Raw genomic sequence first — 23438 nt, forward strand, 5'->3', positions numbered from 1 at the left:
TACTGTCCTCCCGTCTTTGAAACGAAACTTTCATACGTTTAGATGTAATTTTATATATAGTTATGTTTATTTAATATAATTTTAAAAAGAAGCATAAACACAACGAGGTGTGTCTGTTTTGTCCGTTTTTGTGACTAACGCTTCTTTAGTATAATCATGGAGTATACAATTCAATATAAATTCTCGGTATTGCATTGGACTCTATGATCGGCGGAAGTTATCGAGCATCCTTGACCTTCACCGGAAATACCGCCGTGCATAGAGCCCATTAAAGTATATTACAAACTTTTAATTTAGACCCTAAAGAATCATACTAGCTTGTACAAAAATGGCATTATATGACCCCTTTAACAAAATTCTTGACCTTGGCCGTTGTTGGTCTTTCTTGGTCGATGTGCGCCTTCATGACAATTAGCACCGCCGCCGCCGCGCAGAAATCAAGATGAACAAAAACAAGACATGAAATACAACACATAGAAATTCCAAAAAAGTAGTCTATCCATGTACTTCACTGGGTTCTTCAAATATCACCGGACCAGAAGTAAGCGAAGCAAGTGCATACTGGGAGTTGTTGTCTTTCATCCACATAAAAAGAAAATACATTTTCTGGCTTTTCTCAGTCTAGAAAGCTCCAAATTCAAAAATAATTTCACATTTCTTCTACATAAATGACCCATTTTAAATACACATTCATCTTTCCAGAGGTGAAGTATCCCTTTGAGGAGAACTATAGTAGCCTAGTAGTAGACTATAGTCCATTTACTACTAAAAATGATACCAGCAAAAAACATAATTGCAAAAATGGTGTCCAAACACTATAATAAGAAGCATAGTAGAAATTAAATCAAGGCATTTGCAGATAAAGAATAACTAACTTGAAGAGAATAACCAACACAGATGCATTTCACACAGCACTGTTCAACACTGCCCTCTATTGCTGGCTAGAGACTGAACGGTATATAATCAGGGTAAATGATCCAGCCAGAGAAGAATGCCAGTGAAGAAATGATCAGTAATCCATTACTATAAAAAAGGGGAAATAGGATGGCCAGAAAGTGGTGACTGACTTACAGAGGAACAGGCCTCACCTTGTCCAAGTCCTGCAGCTGCTCTGGTGACAGGGATCATTCCCAACTTAACTTCATTCCAAAGTTGTGACATCCCCTAACCTGCAGCCTCTCCAGACACGCTTCCTGATGACTAATGAGACGTAATCGGGACAAGCTGTCACTAAACAATGTGTATGCGGGTGGAAATGACATGGAAATTACACTAGTAATGACTAATAGTTTTGAGTTTGCAGTAACTGAATGTTTATGCAGTGGCCTGAGGGAAACATTCTTGGAAAGACAGAAAACGAATCACTCAGATTTCCAGTGGGATGCATTTCTGGTACATTTTGAATCTTTTCAACAAAAGCTCTTACTCAACCTTTGATTACATAACCCGTGAATAGAACTACACACATTAACATGTTAGTGTGACAAAGGCGTGACACACACGTTGCGACCCTGGCCGGCACAGATGTGCAGTTGTGACCCGTTACACACTCAAGGTCAGAGAACAGAATGGTCAGCTATGATCATATCGTCACCCCTGACCCCAGCACTCCCTCACATTCATGCATCTGCTCTACGGCCCAGGAACAGAGGTTGAGAAACACGGACATCAGAGCAGGTGGGCGCATGTCGAGCACTGAAAAACACCTCAGACATTTAGCCAAAAAGCAAGAGCACAGGAAATATGTTTGTGGGTTGATTCCAAGAAAAAGAAAAAAACGTGTGGGCTGCGCACAATTTTAGATGTGGATTTTGCTTAATACAAGCATGTCATGTCTGAACACAAAGCGACAGATTATAAGTGTACGGTAAATGATGATGAATTAATTTTAAAAAAGAGGTTGCTCACCTATTAAATGTACAAAATGACAAAAAAATGTTTTTTTAAAGCATTAAAGGCATTAATAAATAATGGAATTTGTTCAATAAGATGTTTATAATTCATTGATATTTAAAGCCCAGGTCAAAACTTATCAATATAGCCTACTTGATATTAAAGGGATACTTCACCCAAAGATTGTCTCATCATTTACTCACCCTCATGTAGTTTCAAACCTGTATGAGTTTCTTTCATCTGTTAAACACAAACGAAGATATTTTAAAGAATGTTGGTAACCAGACAGTTGATGGTAGCCATTGGCTTCCAAAATACTATAGAAGTCAATGGCTACCGTCTGGTTACAGTTGCATGATTCCCATAAAGCATCTGAAGTATCAATATCTATTCACCAGATAGATTCATTGAGAGAATATAATGGAATATTCCATACACATAACAGGAGGGAGTGCTCATATCTGTCCATACTAGTGTTTTACAACTGCTTATTCAAACGTTTTCTAAACACAATGATCTGCATTACTGACCATCTTTGGCTCCATTTGTGAGGGGGGGAAATGACTAGAAGAATTGTGACTTCATCAGGACTGCAAATTACATTTAAAAAGCAAATTATCACTAAAATGAAAAAAAAAAAATGCTTGCCCATTGCTGTAATGCATGTCCAGAATGAATTGAAACAACTCACTGTCCACTTTCAGATGAGCACACATGCACCTGTGTCAACTAACACTGGTTTAGTATGACCATAATAACAGCTATCAGCCCGTAATAGAGAACAACCTTGAATCTGCTGGCAAGAGAAGAGGAACAGAGATGCTGTGGAAAATAGCTATAATTGTTGTGACCGGATAAAGTCAAAGCTTATAATGAAGCCAATTAGTCTGTAAATGAATGACCAAGGCTCAGGAGAATATGTGTGCTGGAAGAGTGTGAGTTACGCTTTAACTTTAAAGTGACCTGACACCATTGTTAATCTGATCGTTTAAAAGGGATAGTTCACTAAAAAATGAAAATTCTGTCATAATTTACTCACCCTCATGTCGTTCCGCACCCATAAGACCTTTTCATCTTCGAAACACAAATGAAGATATTTGAATGAAATCTGAGAAATTTGTCTCTCCGCAGAGCTATGCAGCCAAGCCAAGATTTTGACGATTCAAAAAGTTCATAGAGATCGAAAACTAATCCATATTGAGTGGTTTAGTCCAAATTTTCCGAAGAGACTCGATCACCTTATATGATGAACAGATTTAATTTAACATATAAATATTGATCAGCGAACATAAACGGAAGCTTAACCTTGACGCGGGAGAACAAACCTCATTGGTTCTTGCGGAACACGAAAATGAACCTCATTGGTCTCACATGCTGTCTGATGAATGTTTATGTGAATAAAAGCATAAATTAATCTGAAATATAAAGAGATTGAGTCTCTTCAGAAAATTCGGTCAAAACGCTCAATTGATATAGATTAGTTTTACGATCTCGTTATGAACTTGTTGAAGCGTCAAAGTGGTAGTTGCGTAGCTGTCAATAGAGGGAAAGAAATATTTGTTTCGAAGATGAACGTGTTTGGAATAACATGAGGGTGAATAATAACATGAGTTTATGGCCGAACTATCCATTTAAACATTTAAAAGAGAAGTCTAAAAATACAAAATAATAATAAAAAAATGTAAACGTCAAAACTACTAAACGACTTTTAAAAATAGCAAAATAGGCCAACTAAAAATGTAACAAATAACACTATAAATGAGCTGCGGACAAATGTTAACACACTCCGAGATAAACTGTTCCATCCTTTATTAAACATAGCTTGCAAGTGATAAATATTACAAAGTTATTTCCTCCAAAATTAGCTTATTTTTTTCAGTCAATGCATAATTGTTGTTAATCAACCGGCAGTAATCAAACAGCATTTTTTCATCTCCATTTTAGACAGTTAAATATCAAGGATGTGCAAAAGGTCTGGATTAAAGTTCTAAATGAAAATAAAAACTTGACAAAAAGCACTTTTCCTTGACTAAAATCAATAATCCTTTAAGCCAATCTCCAGTACTTTTTTTTTTTTTACTGTACACAATTTAATTAATCATAGTTTTCTTTTACAAACGGATTTCAATATATTGCCATTTGCTTTAAAATTCAAACTGGGTAAATTGCAGCCAAGTCTATTTGAAAATATATGAAATTTCAGATGAAATTCAGAAAAGAAATGATGACCAAAAGCCCTCTCTCCCACTTCAACAATAAAAAAAAAAAAAAAAAAAAAAGAGAGACTTGCAACAAATAAAAATCAGGGAGAGGGAAAAGAAATTGCAGAGAAAAAAAGAAATGGAAGAGAGAAGTAAACCCCAGCGCTAGAACTCCAGAAAAGCTGATTGTCCAGTCAGAGAATTATGGACAGTGATTCCATGACATGAAACTTGAAAAAGTATATCTAATAGTCACAAACCTTCGGATCAAAACTTGCATGTGTGCGAATTGTCCATTTTTTTCTTATGATTTCTTATGATTTAAAGGCTGAAGGCAAGAAGCATTGGAACAGTCAAAAACAAACAAACAAGTTTTTTTTCTTCATCGTATACAATGTATACAATCTTCAATGAAAAAAAAAAAATAAGAGCATTGTGATTTTTCCCTAGAAAAAAAAAAAAAAATAGGGATATATTGAAGAAAGTTTGTACTGTAAGCAATAGAAAACAAATGTACACAATCTCCCCTGTAGGGTTTTCTGCACCCAGAAATTTAGCTAAAGCGTGCTTTGATTTTATATTTATGATGATCGCTTTGGATTTGGTCAGCTGAGGGCTAATACTGTCAAATGTTTTATCCAGTCCATGTTCTGTAAGACCAACACTTTGTGTGGGACATTAGGGAAAGGAACTTATTCACGAACATCAATGCTTGAAATAAATCGTGGTAACACAAAAAAAAGTAACATACGAGACTGTCCCATCATGTCTCAGTCCAAAGACTGCAGAATGGATGGATCCACCAGAACAATGAACTTTTTTTTTCCTCTGCAAATACTACATACTACAAAAAACGTACAGCCGGGGAGAAAATGCATCTAAAGAGCTCATTCAAAAACAAGAGAAGTATAATCCCATACATTTTGCACATTTGTTACACAATAATACACAGTGATCACAAAACGAAATGACAAGCTTCACAATATTCATGGCTTTTTGTTTGCTTTTCTACACAATATACAACCATTTTAATTTCATTTCATTATTTTTAATTCAAGGGAGAAAAAAGCATATGTACAATAAGTCATTATTACTTCTGACCTAGCAAATATCGTGTCATCATCTGTTCATACATTTTTTTTTTGTTTGATTAAATTTGATTTTTTTTTCTCCTTTTTTCTTTCTTTTATTTTTTTTTAAGAAACAGCTGAAATTAAACAACCAAACAAAAATGGAACTTAATCGAGGAGTCAAAAGGAAGTTAAACTTCAAAATCCAACTTTCTCGTAAATACATGAACACAGGTATATGGATGCATCTAATATAGTCTACAAGAGAGAGCAGGAGAGAGAAATGAGTTATTATAAACACCCTACGTTCATTTAAAAAAAAGAGAAAAAAAAGAAAAAAAAATACAGATCATAAAATTGGAGCAAAGATAATATCAAAGGCTGAACAGAATGACTAAAAGGGACTGATTTATTTTCATAACCAGGAAAAAAAAAATTAATAAAAATGTAAACATCCTATCATCTAATATTGCACCTGAAAATTTAATCCAAGGTAGCTTCAAAATTGTTTTGTTCAAAAGTTGCATCGTTCCACCACAAATCCGTGGCGTTATACAGGACACAGTTTAAAAAAAAACTGCAAGGATCAGTGACTATTCACATGACAGAAAGACGCATGTGCACAGATTCATTTCCATTAATTCACCACTTCATAGCTTCGAGTTTCCTCACGGCTATTAAACATGACCTGCATGACAGACCTCAAAAGTCTGATTTCCAAAAGAACCAAACGTGTCATGGTAAATGCTTAGGATCAAAAAAAAAAAAAAAAAAAAAAAAAAAAAGTTAAGTGCTCAACTCCTTGTCAACAAGCAGATGTTAAACCCTTCGAAAGCCATTGGTGAAACGGAGCACTGCCTCAATAACAGGCGCTGATGGGAGTCCAAAATCATCCTGCACACAATCCCTAATACTGCATATCGACTAAACACTGCTTATACTGTCACCATCGCCTCCGGGAACGCTTGCATGTCTACTGAAACAAACACACGTACCGTATCTTCAAATGCATTCATTCAACGTGGGGTCGAAAAAGCAGGTCTCTTTCGAAAAGATCAAATGCACCAAAAAAATCTTTCTCCCAACTCTCTCTCCGAGACATCCGATGGCATCCATACCTTCAGCTGAAACATTCTTATCCTCTTTCGTTTAACCATTTTTTTTCCACTTATTAAGAAGAAAAGTGCTCCTCCATAACGAGGCATCTCATGTGCATTGCTTTAACATGATGATTGATCCTTGTCAATGCCTTCTGTTAAAACTCACGTTAACAATCTACGCATAAACCGTTTTTTTGTTTGTTTTTTTTAACCAATAATTTCACCTATTTGACATATCAATGATTATCGTCTCCCGTGGCAAGTACCTTTAAGATACACGGCCATTTCAGATGGAGAGACGCCGCCCGACGAAAAAAATAGAGAGTACAAAAAACACCCAAGCAGAAAGAAAAATCAAAAAGAGACAAAGTTCATGGAGATGGAACTCTCTGGCTTCATTCTCTGCTGTGCAGTGAAACACGACGTCACCACAAAAGGAGTTATACGACATCACTGCATCCTGTGAAAGTGAAGGCATTGAGAGACACGGGAGAGATCCTGCTCAGTAACAGGACTCGGATTCGACAGTTTCTCCGTACATTCGACAGCGGGAGACTCATCCGTGCTAGCGCAGGTCCTTTCCGGCCCGGTTTCAGTTCGTGTGGCCTTCTCAACGTTGACTAGATCAGCACTCTGCATAAGGATCAATCTGATCAATGTACATGAGTCTGTCTCGATCTCTCTGAACCAGAAGGTTCTTGGAGGACTTTGTAGTTTCCAAACAAAGATTCTTCTCTCTCTCTCTGCAGGTAACAACGCCTTAACCATTCCAACTCTGAACGTATACGACGTGAGAGAGAATGAGTCTAATTTTACAAGGGCGACTGAGGGAGGAAGATTTCAAATGAACCAAAAAAGCTTGGAGATTTTTAAGTGACCCTGCAATCTGGCATCCTCCCTCTCAAAAGAAAAAAACATTAGGGACATAAAAAGATGCAAAACCACTAAACCTACTAATAAGTGTAATAAGAGTAACTGTAACAGAAGCAACAATAATACTAATAATAATAACTGTGATAATAATAGAAGTAGCAATAACAACAGCAATAATAAGTTGAGATAACAATAAAGAGCTTTGCTATAGTAGGAAACCGAAGTTTGAGATGCACAGTCTGGTGTTTATAGTCTGACTGATTGAGCTGTTCTTATGGGTTAGTTGGGTAGGCACACGGACAGGCACTGCATGCGATGGGGTGATGGTGTGCGTGTGTATGTGTTGGGGGGGTCGGGATGTTCTGATGTAGAACGGAGGGGTGGTGGGGCGTCCGTAAGGAAGGAGGGGGGGGGGGGGGGGTCTGCAGTCCCGTCGGGGCTCATTTCTGCCCGGTGATGGACTGGGATATGGAGCGCGGGGGGATCATGTCGAGCAGATACTCCCGCTGACGGTCCGCTAGGCTGGATGCCTTGTGGCCCCCAATGGCTCCCGGATTTAGATAGGCAATATTCAGACCTGCGATGGAGAAGAAAGACAAAGAGGGGCCGGGATAAGTAAAGGAAAAATAGTTGAGAAAAATAAATAAATAAGGTGCTCTAGAAATGAGTTCCTGACATACACTCCAAGAAAAAATATATAACTAACTTTTTCACATGTGATCCTATCAAACCCAAACAATCATGCCAATAAAATTAAATATAAAATAAAAAATTAAATAAAACAATTAGGGCTGTCAGTTAAACGCGTTATTAACGGCATTAATGAAACAATGCTTCGTCGACCAAAGTGCAAGCGGATCTAGCTAGACCGGAAACAAAACAACTGGCACGCCGCACACACTTGTTTGGGCTTGCGAGCCGGTCAAATAGTAGGTTAACGTTACGTTTTGAGTGGATGACGAGCGTGAGACGCCGAAATGGATGCCAATAAGATTCTGAATGGAAAGTTTACTTTTAAAAAGTTGCCAAATGGTTCCATTGACGAGACCAAAGAGATCTGTGTGTTTTGTCGTTGTGAACTGAGCTATCATCATCGCAGCACGTCCAGTCTGAAATACCACTTGATGATGGCCAAGCACAGACACACACACACACACACACAGCTGATGCGAATTCTCCGCCCCCTCGTCAATATCAGGACCTCGTCAGTATTTCTTTCACCTTTTTATTGATGGACAGTGTTACATTGTGTGAGAGATTATTTGCTCCAAGTGAGAATGTTAGTGTGAAATTGAACACAGTATATGCCAAGGTTGTTTTCAATAAAAAAACATTTGCACAAAGCAAGCCGATCCACTTTTCCATGTTGATAAGAGCATTAAAATGAGAAAAAAAAATAGTGGGACAAAAATAAATCAAGAGACATTTAGAATAGATAAAAATGTGCGATTAATTGCGAGTTAACTATGACATTAATGCGATTAATCGCGATTAAATATTTGAATCGTTTGACAGCACTAAAAATAATAAAATAAGGGGTAAACGTGAATTTAAATCAAATTAAAATGCGTTGAAATAAAAAAATATTACATTTAATTGAATAATATATTTTTTAGTGCTATTAATGGTTTTAAAAAAATTGCACATTTTTCTGTAATTAATCGCGATTAATCGCACCAAACATTGTGAGATTAACTGAAATTCTATAAAAATAAATTTTAAAAAAATGTCAGTTTCAACACACTACAAACTCAACGAAATTAGATTTAATTTGCATATGCCTTGGGTGGGAATAATTTAAATGAGGAATATTGTGACTGGAGTAAAACTCAAGACTACACTGGAGGCGTTTCAGGGAGTTCAGAAACAGTGACACTGATATAGAGAATAACTGACTGTTTTATGCAGAGCTTTTTCAGGCTCAAAAAAGCAAAACTAAGGAAAGGTGAAAATGTAAGAAAGCATAATAATAGGTCCTCTTTAAGGTGTACTGTGCGTTCTTAATTGAGAAGTATCATCTCACCAGGGATATTGTAGATCTGCCGGCGGCTGTCATGCTGGGCCCGATTGCCGCCACTGGAACTGCTGCTGCCGCCACAGCGCTTGCTTGTCATACCCAGCAGCCCACTGGCCACCGAGAGCTGGGAGGCCTGGGCGAAGTTAGAGAGGACTCCTCGTGCTGAGCTGGACAGGCTCCGCTGTAGAGCGGCCTGTGGCTGGGGAGTCTGAGAGAAAATCAGAGTTAAAATTCATGACACCTTTTGGTACCATTAAACTGACACTGGCATTCAGAATCATCAGTCGCCAGAATAAAACATCCATTTCAAATTCATAAAAATGCTCTCACGAGATGCCATTATAGAGGGTATGCGCATGACGTCACCGTCGGCCGGAGTGAATGCGGTCACGCCCACAAGTGGCAAAAAGACTGAGCGGCAGCATTTGTTTTCAGCGTGAATGCTGTGAAAAACACACTAAAACGGGAAAGAGCTTTGCGATTGACTGTACAACTAGATTTGACCAGAAATCTGAGGTACTGTATATTTTTACAGACTGCAAAAAGCTACAGAACAGACTATATTCTGCATTATTGGATGTTTTTAAATAAACACTGACAAAAAACTATAAAAGTTTTAGGGCTGGACAAAATGATGATATACGGTATAACATTAATGTAAGTGATCACTCAGATTTAGACCTATCTATATTGCATTTATATAAAACGTTTACAGGCAAATTTTCTTAATTTATCTGCCCCGGCGTCGAAATCAGGCACATATAAATGTCAGGAAACACGATTCCTGGCTGCATGTCAATATCCATGGATCTTTGATAAGTTGTAAGGAACACTATATCAAGTCCAACTTTTAGTTTAAACTGATAATAGTTTGTTTTACTCACGTTTTCGCAGTTTCCCCTATTAACTCCAGTCACGCAGCAGCTCTTTTGCCACTCAGTCCGGCTGAGGGGGGCGTGTTCCGGCGGGAAAGTGACGTTAATGCATTCCCTCTATTAGTACACACTGAGAGGTTTACCTGTCGGAGGGCATGGTGTCGGATCATGGTTTCCGCTTTGCTCACGCTGGGCACAGTCTGGGCGGAGCTGGGAGACAGAGCGGCCTGTTGCTGCAACCTCTGCTCGATTTCCTGAAGTCAGTTACACAAACTAAAGTTACCACACACACTACCAGCTAGGAATGTCGGTATTAAATCAATAATAATCATAATCATAATAATGAATGAGTCTATATGAATAAATATAATATTAATCAATCTAAATAATAAAGACAAATAAACAAGTAAAATGAAGAACAAAAACTATTAATGCATTTAAAACTTGAAGAAAATGTTACTTAATAAAGAAATAAATGTAGGCTGTATGTCATTGTTTTCAATTAATTTGTTACCATTTCACTTCTGAAATTCTGCAGCACAAGTATTATTTTAATATTATTTGTATACTATTATAGTATTAATTAATATGTTGAATTAGAATTGATATGTTTGTTTTTTTATTTTTGTTTTTGTAATTTTTATGTGTAGCTATCATTCATTTTTATTTCAATTTGAATACTTCAGTTACTTGCCTAAACAACATTTCTATTTTTTTTAATCAAAGATTTCTGCTTTATTGACATTTTAGCTTTTTCTAGTTTGTAGTGCGGTATTGGACCTTTTATTGAGAATCATCAAATTTTATTGTTACTGACTGCAGAAATGTTGATATCATGACAACTCTATTTCCAGCAGTGAAATGAAAACTGACCTGTTCTTGCTGCAGAGCCTTGACGAAAGCGTTCTTCAGCCTATTGGTGTGCTCGGCCTTCAAGGCCTTCTTCTGATTGGATGTCATGCACTGCTCACAGAGGATGCGGCCGCTCTTCTCCTGCTTCCAGTGTGGGGTGAAGTCGGTCCTGCACTGGGCACAGAAGAACGGCTCCACGTGTGGCAGTGACCCCCGCATTTTACCTGATCAATTACAAACACACAAGAGAGGAGTTTAGTGATGAACAGAATTAGCTGGGAATTAGACCTGCATGCAAATTGAACTGAGTAAATGTGGTATAATAAATCACAGGTATTGTTTTATTTTTGGGTCGAGTGTGACCGGCAAATTATTCTATTTGCACAATTTTTGTAACCCTTTTGAACATTAGATCTGTGGATTAAATGACTTATGCCGCTTTGTTCTTTTAGGGTGTGTTCACACTTTTAGTTCGATTCTCTTGGTTCTCTTGGACCGGACCAAAAAAATAAAAATGATACATTTAGTTCTGGATCGCTTAGTGTTCACAGTGCCATTTTAAAGACCGAGCCTAAAAAATGGTCGCGACGGAACTGAACATCCAAAATTATTCTGCGTTCTGGACTAAATGTGCTAGTTGTACGTACATATGATGGTATTTTTACCAACATATAAAATGTGTAAAGGAATCAAAACAGCGCCAGGAATTCCTGTTACACACACAACGAAGATCTGCTGCGAGGAGATGCGTTTCCAGCACCTGTACTATAATGGGAAACACTGCGACTGTGGCGAGAACAAGGTATGCTTGAGCAATCTGTCCTTCGTAGGTTCGCATCTTGTGACATCATGTCCTGTTTTTGGTTCGTTTAGATGTGTTTGGTCCGTGTCGCGTTCATATTTTAGTCAAACCGTACCAGAGTTCGATTGGAAGCCCTGAAAAGTTTAGTCTCGGTCTGTTTGTGTGATGCACCAGGGTTCAGATGTTTAACGTTTATTCAAATGACCCGCACTAACAGAGCCATCAAATTCATTTTAATCGAACCAAACCTGCAAAGTGTGAACACACCCTGCAATATGACTTAGTGTATCATACTGCAATTCAAACTGTATTGTGTTTCCATATTGTGCAAGGTTCAGAATCCTCTCTATCCTAAAGTTTTTGTGGTGTGGTTTCTTCCTCTTGCTCTCACCCTGACTATCAATGACGCTCTGCACCACCTCTTCCAACCCCACCATGTAGATGAACTCAGAGTTGGCAGCGGAGGGCAGAAAGTGCAGCAGGGGTGCTGGGGGTTTAGGTGGAGGTATCTCCAGCAGGGTCTTCTCCAGCTGTTTGCGCAGGGCCAGTTTAGCGGCTGCTTGGCTGCTGGCCTGGTCGTTCAGAGAAGCCACGCTGGAGGCGCTGGAAAGGGTGGATGGGCTGACGGCACCGACCCCGCTGACACCCACCCCGACGCCAGCTCCCGCTGCCTGCATGTGTGCCAGGTTCATGTAGATCGCAGAGGAGCCCGAGCGCTGCGAGACCCCCACCTGCTGGCTGGCAGCCTGCATCACACAGAGCAAAAGGGCAAATCATCAGCGACTGACGTGGTCCATTTTTATCAATGATTCATGCTGCGTCTGGGCGATTTGTTAAATATACGACATGTTCAATATGATTTTGTTGGCGATATAAAACTAAACAACACTATGAATATTGCTGTGATTTAATGCACAATTTTTATTTGGCTATTAAGTCAAGGGCCGTTCCAGTAGGCTTGTTTTATGCACCATCCAGAGGAGGAGAAATTTTAAAAGAATAATTTAAATTTAAGAGGCAAAAGAAAAAAATTGAGCAAATATAGCACATAGTAAAAATATAGTGTACACAAAAAAAAGAAATAAAATACGGTTTGTTCTGGGTTCATACAGACAGAGTGTGAAACAAAAACATGATTATTTTGAACAAAAAAACTCCCACCCTTTTAAGGCAATTCATAAATATATAAATACTGCGATATATACACAGTACCATTAATATTTTTTAAAGATGCTCATCAAGGCTGCATTTATTAAATAAAAATGCAGTAATATTGTGAAATTGCATTACAGCCTAAACCAACTGTTTTCTATGTGAATATATATTATAAAATCTAATTTATTCCTGTGATGCAAAGCTGAATTTAAATATTTAAATTATATAAATTTTGAAAACATTCATATTTTTTGTGGAAACGGCGATATTTTTTTCAGGAATCTTTGAATAGTAAGTTCAAAAGAATTCTTTACCGTCATTTTTGATCAATTTAATGTATTCTTTCTAAATAAACATGTTACGTAAAAATTTTTACCCACGACTTTTGAACGTTAGTGTATATTTTGTCAATATCCTGAAAATACTTTTTTGCTATATCGCACAGCCTTAGTTTATAAATTCAGTCTTTTGAAATGAGCCTGTAATAAATGAATTATACAAAGTACAAATGTGACACAGAACAGATTATGACCAGATAAAAACCTGTCCTGAGCTGTTCACATTGTATAATTGTTTAAAAGTTCTAAGTCAATAAATTGCAGGGAGAAAAACCACAAAACGAATTAGGACTAATGTGTTTGAGCTTAAGTGTGTGAGCGTACCTGCTGATAGCTCACTGTATTACCCAAACCGCCCGTGGAGGAGCGGCCCATGCCAGGCTTGGAGGGCATTCTCTGACCCTGAAGCTGGGCAGGATTGGGTGCAATAACCCGCTGTGACATCATCATGGGGGGCAAAGATGCATTGGCAGCAGACCTGATTACTGTGTGGCCCTAAGGGGGGAAAAACACAAACAGAGCTATTAATAAATATGCAATGCACTGTATGTCCACTAGATGTCAACAGACACTGTCAGTCACATTGTCGACATCAAATGCTTTGTTTGTACTCAACAGATGGACTGTAATTAAAAATGGTTACTGGTACCAATCTATACAGTTATGCTGATCTTAAGGTGCTGCTCCCATGGCAACCAACAGCAGGCTTTAACATGTTCAGTCTAATATGTATAACGTAATGAGGAGTTTCCATGTGCAGGAAATGCATTAATGATGGTTTCTAAAGCAAGCACAATGCATGAAGAAAAAAGCTCATATTTGGAAAAGGAATATTCTGGTGCGCATATCTCCTTTGCACGTACACGTACCTGTGCGGTGCGCAGGTTCTGAGGCTCGGACGAGTGCATGCCGGGCCGGACGGGAAGTTTCCCGAGCCCCTGAGAGCCGTGCATGGGTGACGGCTGCACTGACGACGGGGCATTCTGGACCACCGGCACCTGAAAGGAAACCATTAAGAGGTCAAAATCCATCTAGTAAAAACTCAAACTGTACAAAGAGTGTCAATATAACTTACAACAACAAAAAATATCAATGTATTGGCCTCAACAAACTTCCAAGGGTTGTTATATACATCTTTCTAGTTCTGCCAAGCTCTAAAATATTTGATCAGGTAGAAATTGTGAGTGTTTGGGGGCTTTAAATATTGTTGTGGACAATGTGGGAACCTTAAAGTCAAAAAGGTTGAGATCCACTGTATTAGAGGAACTCAAGCAACATTTCTCAGTTAACGCTGCTGTGCAATTTCCACCAATTGGAAGTAGAAAAATAGCTATTGTTCGGGATTTTACTGATCGTTTAGGATTGTTAGGATTTGTTTAAGAAACAAACACTTCCCCGCATTCCATTGTTCAACAATTGTCCTGTTCCCAACTAGGCCATGAGACGGGACCCCAAATTTGGGCTACCGGTACCATTTTGAGGGATTAAATTTCTTTTTGATTTTCATGAAGGTACACATCTCTAGTGTTGGAAAATGTGTGATAGCATCCGATCCATGGTAGCTTTCATTAGAAATCAACACTTATATCATCCTACCTCAAGGTAAGGTGTTCAGTGACCACAAGAGAGAAAAATGTATCCTTTTTTAATTTAAAAAATGTATTAAAAAAATTATAATTTTTTTATTATAAAAATTGATACAATTTTATAACATTTAAAATTTATTTAAAGATAAATTCATTTATCCTTTTTCTTGACATATGTTTGAAAATCGTCCTCCGTAACCATAAACTACCTTGAATCTAATGCTATCACACATTTTTTAAATACAGGGTCATATACCTACACAAATATCACCATGCGGTTTAATCCCTCAAAATGGTACCAATCAACCCTCTGTCTCACGGCCTAAACTCACTGGTTGAGGCCACAGATTTTTTATTACACTGTCTAGGGATCACACAGACAAATGTGACTTCACACACCTATTTTAGGGATGTCTGACAGGTAAAAGGGACATTTTACATACTGAAAGAATGATTAGCATATTCATCCATCATGGTATTTCATCTATGGAATTTCAAAGAATATAATACATATACATAACCCATATAAATGCATGTGTATATATATACACACACACACACAGTATCTCACCAAAGTGAGTACAATCCTCTGAAAATAACTCAACATACAGCCATTATTGTCAAAATAGTTGGCAACAAAAGTGAGTACACCCTACGTGATAATAGCTTACGTCGTTTAACCATGCAAAGCCACATGTCCTGTTCATCATGTTCATGTTTTTGTCTACTTGACAGGACCATACAAATTGTTGTATCTTGTATTAGAGCAGTTAAAATTTGTGCTTTGAGTACAATTCTCTCATACTGACCACTGGATGTTCAACATGGCACCTCATGGCAAAGAACTCTCTAAGGATTTGAGAATTAGAATTGTTGCTCTCCACAAAGTTGACCTAGGCTATAAGAAGATTGGTAACACCCTGAAACTGAGTTACAGTACAGGCCAGGGTCATGCAGAGGTTTTCCAAGACGGGTTCCACTCGGAACAGGCCTCGCAAGGGTCAAAGAAGTTGAGTCCTCGTGCTGTGCGTCGGGTGCAGAAGCTGGCTTAAAAAAAACAAAAAAAAACCAGACGCACGAGTCCTGCTAGCATTGTTTTAGAGGTTGCCGAAGGTCAGCTTGTCAGTGCTCAGACCATACGCCGCCACTGCAACAAGTCGGTTAGCATGGCCGTCGTCCCGCAAGGAAGCCTCTTCTGAAGCTAGCTCACAAGAAAGCCTGCAAACAGCCTGTCTAAGAGCATGAATTACTGGAACCTTATCCTGTGGCCTGATGAGACTAAGATAAAGTTGTTTGGCTCAGATGGTGTCCAACATGTGGCGACGCACTGGTAATGAGTACCAAGAAAATTGTGTCTTGCTTTACTACAGTCGAGCACGGTGGTGGTAGCATCATGGTCTGGGGCTGCATGAGTGCACTGGTACTGGGGAGCTGCGCTTCATTGAGGAAAACATGGATTCCAACACGTACTGTGACATTCTGAAGCAGAACATGATGCCCTCCCTTCAGAAACTGGGCCGAACGGCATGATTACGACTCCAAACACACCGCCAAGATGACAACTGCCTTGCTGAGGAAGCTGAAGGTGACGGCGATGGAGTGGCCAAGTATGTCTCCAGAGCTACCCTATTGAAGACCTGTGGGGCGTCCTCAAGTGGAAGGTGGAGAAGGGCCATGTGTCTAACATCCAGCAGCTTCATGATGTCATTATAAAGGAGTGGAAGAGGATCCCAGCAACACCCCGTGCAGCTCTGGTGAACGCCATGCCCAGGAGGATTAAGGCAGTGCTAGATAACAATGGTGCTCACACAAAATATTGACACTTTGGACACAGTTTTGACATGTTCACTTAGGGTGTACTTACTTTTGTTGCCAGCTATTTTGAGAATAATGTCTGTATGTTGAGTTATTTTCAGAGGACAGTAAATATATACTGCTATACAAGCAGCACATTGACTACTCTAAAATATATCCAAGTTTCATTTCTATAGTATTGTTCCTTAAATGTTTGCTAAAATGTGAGGGGTGTATATATATGTGTATATATTATGTATAAGTATATATACTCACACACACAAATATATATATACAATAATAAAAAATAATATATATATATATATATATATATATATATATATATATATATATATATATATATATATATATATATATGTCCAAATACAGTGGATTAACATGAGAATATATATATATATATATATATATATATATATATATATATATATATATATATATATATATATATATATATATAGCATTTCATCCTCACAAATCAAAATCAATTTAGCAAATCAAAATTGCATCCTCCAGTTCAAGTGAAAGCAAACATTGCGCATGAAGAGTGTGTTGTGGCACTTGAACGTCAGGCGCGAGAGTGTGTTTATGGCCATTCCTGTATCTAGACAGACACTGAGTTGAGTAGTACAGACAAAACATCTCAATGCCACAGCACATGGACAAACATCACACAGAGCTGTGATATGGTATCTGTGAGGTTATGGCTACCTGTCTCACTCCGTTACCTTATTTCACCCCCGCTCTGACCAACGTCCTTTTAACTATAGAACGATATACCTCGACAGTTTTTCCTGGCATTAATATAACACTCAGCTGGACACGAGGGGAGGTTATTTTGCTTGGTGTTTTAACAGTGAAGGTGAACATGCTGTACAGGGGAGCTGCAGTGTAGATGTGGAGAACAAATACAGGCAGATTTACAGCAGACACTGCGACATTCGTTTCAGACAATGCTGATTTTGTTGTTGTTGATGCTGAAGTACTTTCTCCAATTACAGTTTAATATGAAGAGACAACTATAAGAAAGACATTTGCAGGCTGATTTCACAGAAATCACACACATCAGCTGTAAAGTGGAAGTGTACAGAAAAAAACGGGGTGTATAAAGTAACAATAGTACTCTTTATCAACATAAAAATAAAACAAAGAAATTAGTTATACTACTCTTTTTCCTACTGTAACGCCGACTCAGTTTAGTACATGGATGGCAAAATGATTAATCATAATTACTAAGAAAAAAAATCAACTAAAGGCATCTACACCAAGAGCAGAATCAGCTGATGGACATCCCGTTTCTATGTTTGACATGCTGCAGCTACTCCAGCCACTTTATTTAGCAGGACCATCTGAAATAATATAATCTTACTTGGTAATGAAGTCACACACAGGATGTTTGTGACTTCATTACCATGTATTTTACTTCTGACAGTGACATCAAAGGTCTTAAAGGCCCACTGAAGTGCCTTGAAACACAGCATTTTTCAATGTGTTGACAATTTCCACTGAAACAGGAAGATCGGGTGGGACATATCAAACAGCTCCTCCCCTTTTTTTAAATAGCCAAGTGTTTAGTTTATCACAGCTCAAGCGAGAGCCGTTGAGCTCGGTAAAGCCGCAGTTTCCTCCTAATCTTCTCCATATCACTTTAAAATAAAGCATTCTGTGCAGAACTCGTGCATATGATCCTCTCTGTGCTGTCGTGTCTCTGGACCGGAGCAGACTGCGAGACACTAACGCGAATCCAGACTTCATTCGCCCCAATGAAAAGCATAGTTACACTGGCTGAATCGTTCCCTATCCCCTACATAGTGCAGCATGTGTGATTCACCATGTAGAAAAGAGGAAATGTGTGAAAAGTGACAGATTTTAGCCGCAGCTTTAGTGTCTATTTATAATGTAGGGGGCGGGACACTTTAGATTCTAGAGAGCATTTAATTGGACAGAAAATCTGATGAGAAACTAAAGTCATCAAAATTATTGATCCATATTGGTGGAAGTGAAAGACTGTTTTAAATTCTTCTATCTTCTACATTGTTTTGGAGCACACTAGCTTATAGATCACCTTAAGGCTAACATGTTCATACTAAAAGCCCCAAAAAACTTCAATTTTGATTTCATGGGGACTTTAAAGGTCTGATCTGCATGGAGAAACCCGCAGGTAACACTTTATAATAACTACACGCTAATAATCATTAGTTAAGCATGAGTAAACAGTTAATTCATCATTCATAAAGCATTAATAGACATTAATAAGCAGTTTATAAATACAGCTATAAATGCTTTCTTCTTGATTTACAAGCATATCTATAATTTATTAAATAATTGTATTTTCATCCTTTATTAATGATCAATTTATTATTTCTAAATGATTAATTGCATTTTTTATAAACCAGTTATTTAAGAGTTTTCAGTGGTTCACAAGATTACTTAGAACGTGTAAGTAAATGATTAATAAACTATTTAAATGTACATTCATACATCTTATTATTCAGACATATAGTGATGGTTACTAAGTGTGTTAATAAATGCTTTATTAACATGTATTTAAGCTGTAATTCAGGGTTAATTCGGGTAGTTATAAAGCATTTAGTAGTGGTCAGTTAACTATGTTTGTGAGCTCATCTAAAGTGAGGACTATTCATGCCTTGTAAAGCATTTATAAAGGAGATTTAAAGGCTGTTAAATATTTCTATGTTCTGTATCACTGTGTTGTGTTTGTTACATTTTACTGTTTAGAAGATTGATGCGCCTTTAAATCTCCTTTATAAATGCTTTACAAGGCATGAATAGTCCTCACTTTAGATTTCACTTTCTAAGTGATCTTATGAATAACTGACAACTCTTAAATAACTGGTTTATAAATAATGCTATACTTCATTTAGAAATTATTAATTGATCATTAACAAAGTATGAAAATACAATTATTAAACGCATTATAGATATGCTTATAAATCAAGAAAAAAAGTGTTTATAGCTGTATTTATAAACTCTTTATTAATGTCTATTAATGCTTTATAAATGATGAATTAACTGTTTACTCATGCTTAACAAATGATTAATAGCATGCAGTTATTATAAAGTGTTACCAATCCGCATACTACACTAAACAGACACAGCAGTATGGTAGCTATGAGGCTGAAATGTTTTCTTAACTCTGAAAAGGTCTCTAATCAGCCCACCCATCTAATTAACATAGTTCAAATTCACAATTGATGATGATGAGGACATTGAGTACGGTTCTGACCTTTTGCACCACGTTCTCCTTCTGCATCTGACTCTGTCTCAGTTTCTTCAGGAGCACCAGCTTGGCCTCCTCCAGCCTGAGCTCCTCTCGGAGAGCTTTGATCATCTGCTGCCGCTCCTCGCCAGTCTTCCCCTGCAGAACAAACACACACATAAGTGCTCAGCAAACATGTTCACGAGACTCACGCAAAGCTTTAATGGTGGGTAACCAACTAAAAGACCTGATTCCTCCATGGATATAGTACCTTAAACAGCTCCAGGTTGGCCTGATGCTGTTTCTCCTCAGGGTGAGGTGTGCTCCGTGGGCTGGACGCCTCGTTGTCTGATAAAATGATAACGTCTGGTGACGGAGTGCGTCGCTCTCGAACCATTTCACTGCGAAGAGCAAAATCAGAGGCGGATGTCAAAAGAGATCACAGAAAAAAAAATCAACCATTACTATTTTCTTTAAAAAGGTACACTATGTAACTTTTGGCACTGTAGCGGTTAATAAGCCAAACTGCATGAGTCTTGCAGAAGAACACTGTACCCGGAACTACTTCTCTCCGTTTATGTCTAAGAGGAGTCACTATTATAATAGTCACTATTATAATAGTAATAACTTTATTACTATTATAATAGTAAAAATAACTCTGTTTACTGGCGTGAGGTTGAGACAACCTGTCATTCACATGAGATTGACCAATAGCATATACAGTAGTGGCCAAACGTGATGTCCGGAGGGGATATCCGTTTTTAATGACTCTACAAGTTCGATTAAAGTTATTCTCTATATCGGTGCGCACTGTTTCTGAACGCACAATATTCCCGGACGAGGCCTGGTTGAGTTAGTTAGTAGTGTGTTGAAACTCATGGTCATCATGGTGAGGGTGTGACATTTCCTAAACACACTTAAAACAGTTCAATCACAACACAATGATCCAGCTGACCAATCAGAGCTCATTGTGCTTTTTGGAAGGAGGGGCTTCATAGAGACAAGAACTAAGAGCGTTACTGACAGACTGGGAAGAGAGGAGCTGCAACAATGTCAAATAAATAAATAAAGGTGGTTTTTTAAACATTCAAGCATAAAAACCTATTCTAATAGACCCCAAAAACAAAATCCGACTGAAATATTGCATAATAGGTCCTCTTTAAAGGATTTGCTGTGGTAAAAGGGTAACTAAAATACGTTAATAGAGTTGATATTGCTGGTAAATGTTGTTTTATTTACTGGTATTTTGACATTATTTCTGAATGTAATAATAAAACATGACTCCTGTGCCGATGCAAATTGTTCCTCTCAAACGATGCAATTTTAACCCAGCTAAAAGTTATGTGCAAACTGATGTGGAACACCCTCCCAAAACCTCACCTCCTTCTGGCACTCATGTCCACTGGCTCATCTACTATGTTTTCCTTCCCATTCTTGCTGGGACCTCCATGGCCCCCGACTCTCAAACTTCCGTTCATCTTTTCCTCGTAGGGCACAGCTCCCATCAGCCCCTGGCTGCCCCCGGGACCTTTGCCCTCTGCCATGGCTGCTGCAACCGCCGCCCCCTCTAAAGCAGCCAGATCCTTGCGTTTGAGGAGGGCAAGCATCTTCAGCCTCTCCATGGCCTCGTGACCCTCCATCTTCAGGCGCTTGGCCTCCCGCTCATCCGGCGCCTCCAGACCCCGCTTCAGCAGGTTCAGCCTCAACGCCTCCTCAGACATCCGCTCCATCCTGTCAGAGACACAGAGAGAGCGTATCTGTGAACACACTTGTTAAGCTTTTAATCATCCACATCCAGGTGCAAAGTTCATAATACGACTGCCCCCTAATAGTCGCCGAGAAGAGGCTTACGCAGGAGTCGGGCAGGAAATCCAACGTTTACCTGGATTAATTAGGCACATATTTAAGTGTTTTTGTGGAGAGTGGAAGCTAACGTATTAGCACGCTAACTGCGCGGCATGGAGGGGTCGGAGCACTGCAAATCACTTGCATTTTTTCCTGATAACAGCAGAAATTACTTAAACTACTCTGTCATTTTGGTAAGAGTAATACATCATTCGAAACTGTAAAGGGTCTCACAATAACAAATCGTTGTGCTTTTTGTAAAATAAAGAAAACCAACAGAACGTAACTAAATCGCGTCACAAAAATGAACTGAAACTCAGCGTTAGGCTACTTGCCTCACAGACATGAGAAATATATCTATAGAAAGCGTGAAATGTTTGAAAAACATGCTTGAAACTTTTAAACAAATTAATTCAAATCTAAAAGAAATACTCTCAGCTTTTGTACTCAATCCATATGATAGATACATTTCTCTCTAAATGCGGGTCTACTATACTGTAGAGATGGTGAGTCAGCATCGTCAACACCATTCTTCATAAATAATCAAAATGTCTCCTTGATATTTTTTCCAACACATTCATAATCATTACTTTTTTGACATTGCTTTGCTGCAAGCTTTATGCGTGACCTTGAGCGCTGGAACAGGTTGTATATACACTACCGTTCAAAAGTTTGGGGTCGGTACGATTTTAAATACTTTTAAAAGAATTCTCTTCTGCTAACCATGGCTGCGCTTATTTGATTAAAAATACAACAAAAATCAGTTATAGTATTAAATATTATTCCAGTGTAAATCAGCTGTTTTCTGTGTGAATAGTAAAGTGAAATTTATTCCTGTGATCAAAGCTGAATTTTCAGCATCACCAGTGTCAGTGTCTTCAGTGTCAAATGATCCTTCACAAATCAGTATAATATGAGGATTTGATGCTCAAGAAACATTTATTATTATTATCAATGTTGAAACAGTTGTTGGTCTGTCAGTTGTACAGTTTTTTTTTTTTTTTTTAGGATTCTTTGATGAATAGGGTTAGGGTTAGAATCTTTTGTAACATTATAAATGTCTTTACTGTCACTTTCGATCAAATTAATTATTCCTTGATAAATAAAAGTATTGATTTCTTTCCTCCAAAAAATAAAAATAAAATTCTCACTGACCCCAAACTTTTGAACGGTAGTGTATATATATATATATTACACCTATATATATATAAATTTATTATGGTTTAGTATTCTCCCCAGTATTTAAATTAATATAAACGTGCAAATAATGGCTAAAATGAACAACTACTAGTCGCCTAGAAAACCCTTAGTTGGGGCATCCCTAGTTGATAAAATAATTGACTAATTAATAATTAATTTTAAATAACCTGAGGCAATATTTACCAAGAAATATAAATATTATACAATATACAAGTTACCTTTTAAATAAAAAGAAATGTATTGTGTTCAAGAGTATATTAATTCTCGCAGCCGTATCAAGATCTGTTACTGGTTATGCTATCGGTTACTGAAATTTGGTATCGCGACAGCCCTGATCTAATCTTTATGTACAAATTCTCCTCCTTGAGACCAATGCAAATCACTTAATTATTCTTTAACAATGAAAGAGCTGAGAGCAAGAGAGAAAGAGAGAGAGAGTGAGAGAGATCGACTATGACTCCTCACACGCCCACAGTCTTTACAGAGCCATTAGTCTGCCTCGTGCTGAGGCTGTGGACTACAGTGCTTGAGAACCAAGGCCTCTCCAGGCTTAATTGATAAATTACATGATCATTACATACAAATCAGTGTAACTTTCA

The 23438-nt window shown here is 38.0% G+C and overlaps 1 protein-coding gene across 1 annotated transcript in view; it reads right to left on the reverse strand.

The window, feature by feature from the left end:
• Nucleotides 1-7002: 7002 nt before the first annotated feature.
• Nucleotides 7003-23438, reverse strand: part of gatad2b (GATA zinc finger domain containing 2B) — a 45003-nt gene continuing 28567 nt past the window's right edge. The window contains exons 2-11 of the mRNA XM_056249651.1: nucleotides 21175-21525; nucleotides 20066-20195; nucleotides 19822-19953; nucleotides 14046-14174; nucleotides 13501-13671; nucleotides 12075-12429; nucleotides 10903-11105; nucleotides 10173-10283; nucleotides 9161-9362; nucleotides 7003-7714 (exon numbers count right to left, since the gene is read on the reverse strand). Of these exons, the coding sequence (XP_056105626.1) occupies nucleotides 7578-7714; nucleotides 9161-9362; nucleotides 10173-10283; nucleotides 10903-11105; nucleotides 12075-12429; nucleotides 13501-13671; nucleotides 14046-14174; nucleotides 19822-19953; nucleotides 20066-20195; nucleotides 21175-21524 (1920 nt within the window). The 5' untranslated portion in view covers nucleotide 21525 and the 3' untranslated portion in view covers nucleotides 7003-7577. The remainder of the gene's footprint in view (nucleotides 7715-9160; nucleotides 9363-10172; nucleotides 10284-10902; nucleotides 11106-12074; nucleotides 12430-13500; nucleotides 13672-14045; nucleotides 14175-19821; nucleotides 19954-20065; nucleotides 20196-21174; nucleotides 21526-23438) is intronic.

Source organism: Rhinichthys klamathensis, unplaced genomic scaffold, assembly GCF_029890125.1.
Source record: "Rhinichthys klamathensis goyatoka isolate OS25496 unplaced genomic scaffold, OSU_Roscu_1.1 h1tg000060l_1, whole genome shotgun sequence".
Taxonomy (NCBI): Eukaryota; Metazoa; Chordata; class Actinopteri; order Cypriniformes; family Leuciscidae; genus Rhinichthys; species Rhinichthys klamathensis.